Source organism: Histoplasma capsulatum, genomic scaffold, assembly GCF_000149585.1.
Source record: "Histoplasma capsulatum NAm1 scaffold_8 genomic scaffold, whole genome shotgun sequence".
Lineage (NCBI taxonomy): Eukaryota > Fungi > Ascomycota > Eurotiomycetes > Onygenales > Ajellomycetaceae > Histoplasma > Histoplasma mississippiense.
Window position 1 is genome coordinate 1,283,935 of NW_001813975.1, and position 5,122 is coordinate 1,289,056.

Here is a 5,122-nt window from a genome sequence, read left to right on the forward strand (position 1 = left end):
GGATGTTAGATTGATGCTTGATTTTCCCTCATCGTGCATACATTATATACATATTAAGGATGCTGGGAGGGACGTCAAATTACCTATCATGTTGTGTGTCGGAATCCCCACGAGCAATTCATGCAGGATTCCGCTGAAAGTGAAAACCATAACACTGGCGGCAAAGGGGCTCCATCCCCTGCCCACCAGCGGCGAGAAGATATGTCGCCGCATGAAATGGTACACGGGCTTATTCCACGTGCGCCAATAGGTGCCCACGCTGGGGCTGTTCCACCACTCCGTGTAGAACTCGCGGTCGCCGAAGTGCATTACTTCCGCGAGCGCGTTGAGGAAGGACTGGAACAGGGCAAAGAAGCCTGCAAGCCAGATTATGAGCGATATCGTGGAGAGCTTCATGACTCGCTCGATGATGGAGGTTAGGTCGAGGGTTGCGATCTTTTCTAGGGAGTTGCGGAGGACGGGGGCTGCGTATTGCGCGGAGGTGAGCCAGATGAACACGGAGAGCCCGACCACCTCCATGACGCGCTTGGCCACGAAGGACCATCTGATACGGTCTGTGCGCGGGTATACTGGTTGGTATACTAGGGTTGGCGCCAGCCAGAAATAGGTTAGGTTCTTGATGGTGACGTTTCGGGGATATGGTAGGGAGTTGTAGATTTCTGGGAGCGGGGAAGTGGAAGATGGGTGGAGCGCTGCGTGGCGAAGGTCTCGGTTGGTGAATGCGTAGGAGCATATCTTCAACCAGACGACGATTACATGGACCTCGCAGAGTGTTCCGATGCCAGGGTGATTGACGTAGTAGTAAACTGCGTAACTCGTGACTAGGAGACATAGGCAAGCGTTCAGTGTATGTGCAAGAGCGACATATATCCATGCCGATCGGAACGCCAGCTGCTCCTGAGTATTTTCTTCTTCCGACTCTTTTCGCTTTATGCGGCCAATGGCTCCCTTGACCTGATGGGCTGCGGCGCGCTCAATTATATATGCCACGAAGAGGTGGCAGGGGACAAGTGCGAATAGTATTGCGCCGAGAACGACATCTTGTTTTCGATAGTCATGGCATCGAATACAGATGAGGACACCATACTAGAAAGAGAACAGTTCGCAATTATTAGGACGAAAAGGAAAAGGTCAAAGAATTGGCAATAATTATTATATGGCCAAAATGCAATTGCTGAGAAATGGAATGGCAACACACTTTCATAAAATTCTCGACAATCAACCGCAGATTCATGACAACTAATGGATATCATCAGATCAGCAGCTGAAAATACAAACCGGAACGATCCAATATAATAATATACTTACTCAACACTAGAACCATCAGGTTCCGGAACCCCATAAAGCTGGGGCTGGTCTCCGAATCGCGAGAAAGGCACGATACGCGGGGCCGGGAGTGAAAGGCGGCGACATGGCGATATTTGCTCTTAGCGGCTCGTGGATTGGAATTGGTATGCTGTGCTCTGTTGCCGGACTCATTTCGATTCCCGTCCGCCAGCGGAGGAGCTGCAGTGGTCCCGTTCTTTGCCATCCAGGAGGCGGAGGCTGGCGGATGGACATTGTGGCTCGTAGAAACCGTGGTTTGAGCAACGCTCGCCATGGCACGCTGCTCTAGAGATATAAGCACGGGGAATTGATGAGAGGAGACCCGGAATAAATGTAGATATATATGGATGTTGTGTATGTACACGACGAAGATAGGAACAATTGGCAGCCGAAAGAAACCCGAGAACAAACTGGCAGCCAATTTTAGCCCGTTTCGGAGGTTGGAGAATGGTGATAGAAGCGGTGCCACGACGAGAAGAAACGAGGGATTGCCATTAACAAGCATGAAGGAATTGAAATAAAGGCGCCGGTGTCTTACTGCCACCTGGTCAGTCCTCCTTTTCCACCTTCCCAGCATCGAGCGGGAACCGGGCAGCGAGGGACTACTCCATGACGAGGGGAAAGCGGGACAGGCGAGAGAGTTGGTCTGTTGGTGGTTGGCTCGATCGGGCCCTGGAGGCTTGGCCGCACTAACAGACATCAAACATCGATGCTCAATGCTCAACTTCGCGGAGCTGGGAACAAGAGAGAGCAGCATGGTAGGAGAAGCTGCTGGCAGAACGTTAGGCTATGACTGTATCTGAATCGAATCTAAATATTTAATTGGCCTTAGGAGCGGGCTATTTCTTCCTGCGTACTTCCGGCCAGGTCACTTTTTTTCATTAACCACCTTCAGAGAACCCTCCCCTCTGACCATGATCTGCTCCCTACAGCTGACGACCTGATCACCTTTTCGACTACCCGACCTACCTGAGATACCCCCTGCGCCTCCGATTTTTGCCCGTTTCTGGCATGAGTTCTTACGACCACGATGCTGCGGAGGGGTCATTCCCACGCCCGCTGAGGTCATACGAGGGAGGGGTGGGAGGTCCCCGAAGACCCAGTCAGTATATTATATTTATCAAAATGCGTTCGCCCTCCCAGAAGGAAGAATAATAAATGCTAAGGACCGCAATGAATGATAGGACCTGTGACCGACTATGGCTCGTCAATGGTGCAGTGGATGCGGGTGCGCCAGCCTCGATACAAAGGATCACATAGGTTGGAACGTGAAAGACCAAGCGCCAGCTACACTGTGGATGTCTGTGACTCTACGAGATATATGTATAACATATATATTGGTTTATGTTTATACATATGCTAATAGAGAGTATTTTGATTTTCTTTTAGATGCTCCCTCCCTTGGCCCGAATCGATTCACCTGCTGACACCATCCCCGTTCGTCATCTCCACCAATCAATCGGTAAATCGAAGAAGCCTATTACGGTCGTCAGATGGACGCCGGAGGGACGACGGTTGTTGACAGGAGGTCACACTGGCGAGTTCATGCTATGGAATGGTACAGCATTCAATTTCGAAACGGTTATGGATGTTAGTTATATCCAGATATCCCCTAGCTAACCCACCCGGCCCTTTTTGTCTTGGATGTGTATCATCATGACGCTGACCGGTTCGAAAAAAAAAAAAAAAAAAAAAAAAAAAAAAAAAAGGCTCATTATGATCAATATCAAGCTGGCGTAACGTCCGCTGTGTGGTCCCACAGCCATGACTGGCTAATATCCGGCGGCCAAAAGGGAGACATCAAGTACTGGCGGCCCAACTTCAACAACGTCGAAACCGTCGACGACGCCCACCACGACGCCGTCAGGGATTTGTCGTGGTGTCCAAGCGATACGAAATTCGTCTCTGCCTCTGACGACACGACACTAAAGATCTTCTACTTCACCGCCCGCATGTGCGAGCTGGTGCTGACGGGCCACGGCTGGGATGCAAAGTCGTGCGATTGGCATCCGTCCAAGGGCCTCCTAGTCTCCGGATCCAAGGACCACCAGGTCAAGTTTTGGGACCCCCGCACCGGCCGGTGTTTGACTACCCTCCACAGCCGTAAGAATACAGTCACTTGGACTAGATTCTCGCGTGTGAACAGTAACCTAGTGGCGACATCATCCCGGGACCATTGCGCCCGCGTCTTCGATCTACGGATGATGCGAGACATATGCATTTTACGAGGACATGAGAAGCCGATATCTTCCATGACGTGGCACCCGATTCATAGTTCGCTTATCTCTACGGGAAGTGAAGATGGTTCAATTCATCATTATTTATTGGATGAGCAGAATCTACCTGCTGGGCAGGTCCCCACTGTCGCGCCATACGACAGCGCTGATCCTGCTAATACCCCCGCCCAACTTATATTCCCCGCTCATCGTATTCCCTATGCCCATTCGTCTACTATATGGACCCTCGACTGGCATCCCCTCGGCCACATTCTGGCGTCCGGCTCCAAGGATAATTTTACCCGATTTTGGTCCCGCGCCCGACCCGGCGAAACCAGCTATCTGAAGGATAGATTCCACATTGGCGAAGAAGCCGCAGAAGCCCAGGGAACTTGGAGCCGTGGCTTTGGCCGTCGACAGATGAAGGAAGAAGAGGAGCAGGAACTTCAAGATGAGGCGGAGGGACTTGTTGACCAGAAGAAGCGCGATGCTTCAGTTCTCCTCGGAATCCAGGGTGTTCCCGGGGTTGGGGATAATGTCGGGCTTCCAGGGCTGATACCAGGAATTGGGGCAGTTCAGCCACCCCCGCCACCCCCTTCAGGTACGGTTTCATCCATGTCGCAAGTCGAACCGAGCCGTCTGGCGGCGATGATATCCTCCGGCTCGTTTCCTCCGCCACAACTCGAATCCTTACCACCAAACTTACGTCCGCCGGCATATCCCATGCCTGGTATGCAGGGAGGTGGTTTCGTCCCACATATGGATCTATCATCCTTACAAAACCAGTTCTTTTCTCCACAACAACAGCACCAGCAGCAATCCTACACGTTGCAGCAAAACCAAAACTTTCCTACGCAGGGTGGCGGAGGCTTCACGTCTTCAGGAATCCCCGGTCTTCAGGGCCAAGCCCCAACCGGCGACCCCAATGAGGATTTCACGAATGGAATAAGGAAACGCGGGCCTTTGCCAAGCCAGCAAGATAGCTTGATGGAAGAACAACGACGGGGAAACTGGCGAAATATTAGATAAAGGGAAAACAAGAATATCGTTTTGCCATATATGTTAAACAGGCCTGTAATATAGAACAGGGTTGCGATTTGGTTGATTTATCTTTTTTTTTTTTTTTTTTTTTTTTTTTATTTCTTAGGAAAAGGAGGGCGGGTGTAAGGGGGAATGAGAGGGAAAGTTTTACTTAGGTGAAATATCTGTTTTTATTTCTTATCCCATGACATCGGTTTGCGGTAGCTATCCAGTATACTGTAGAGAAGAATGCGTATAGCGTTGGATCCGATTATTGGTATTGCGCTGTTTCCTATTTCTAGGCTGAACTACCACTGATACTGTAGCTACGGTAGTGGTATTACCCAGCCCTTTCTCTCGAAACTTTTGTGGATGTCGGGCTGGTTGTTTCCCTCCGTTTTCAGCTGTATGTCGTCGATAAAGTGAACAAGAATGCTTGTCAACGACGCGCCGTGAGTTGCCTATAGTCCTCCCTGGATCGAAAAGCTCGAGAGAATCAAGACCAATGTATTAAGCGCCGCCCACGAAAAAGGAATCCAAGTGGCACATTTTATAGTTGC

General features: G+C 50.5%; 2 protein-coding genes across 2 annotated transcripts; one reads left to right on the forward strand and one right to left on the reverse strand.

Annotated features, from left to right (window-relative positions):
- Positions 1-42: 42 nt before the first annotated feature.
- HCAG_07348 (conserved hypothetical protein) lies at positions 43-1,600 on the reverse strand (the record flags this gene model as incomplete). The annotated part of the gene is made up of 3 exons (XM_001537876.1): positions 43-1,086; positions 1,199-1,239; positions 1,309-1,600. 3 exons carry the CDS (start codon positions 1,598-1,600, stop codon positions 43-45), a joined length of 1,377 nt encoding a protein of 458 aa, XP_001537926.1.
- A 737-nt stretch (positions 1,601-2,337) lies between these two features.
- Positions 2,338-4,571, forward strand: HCAG_07349 (conserved hypothetical protein; the record flags this gene model as incomplete). The annotated part of the gene is made up of 4 exons (XM_001537877.1): positions 2,338-2,428; positions 2,511-2,626; positions 2,716-2,916; positions 3,120-4,571. 4 exons carry the CDS (start codon positions 2,338-2,340, stop codon positions 4,569-4,571), a joined length of 1,860 nt encoding a protein of 619 aa, XP_001537927.1.
- Between the last annotated feature and the right edge of the window lie 551 nt (positions 4,572-5,122).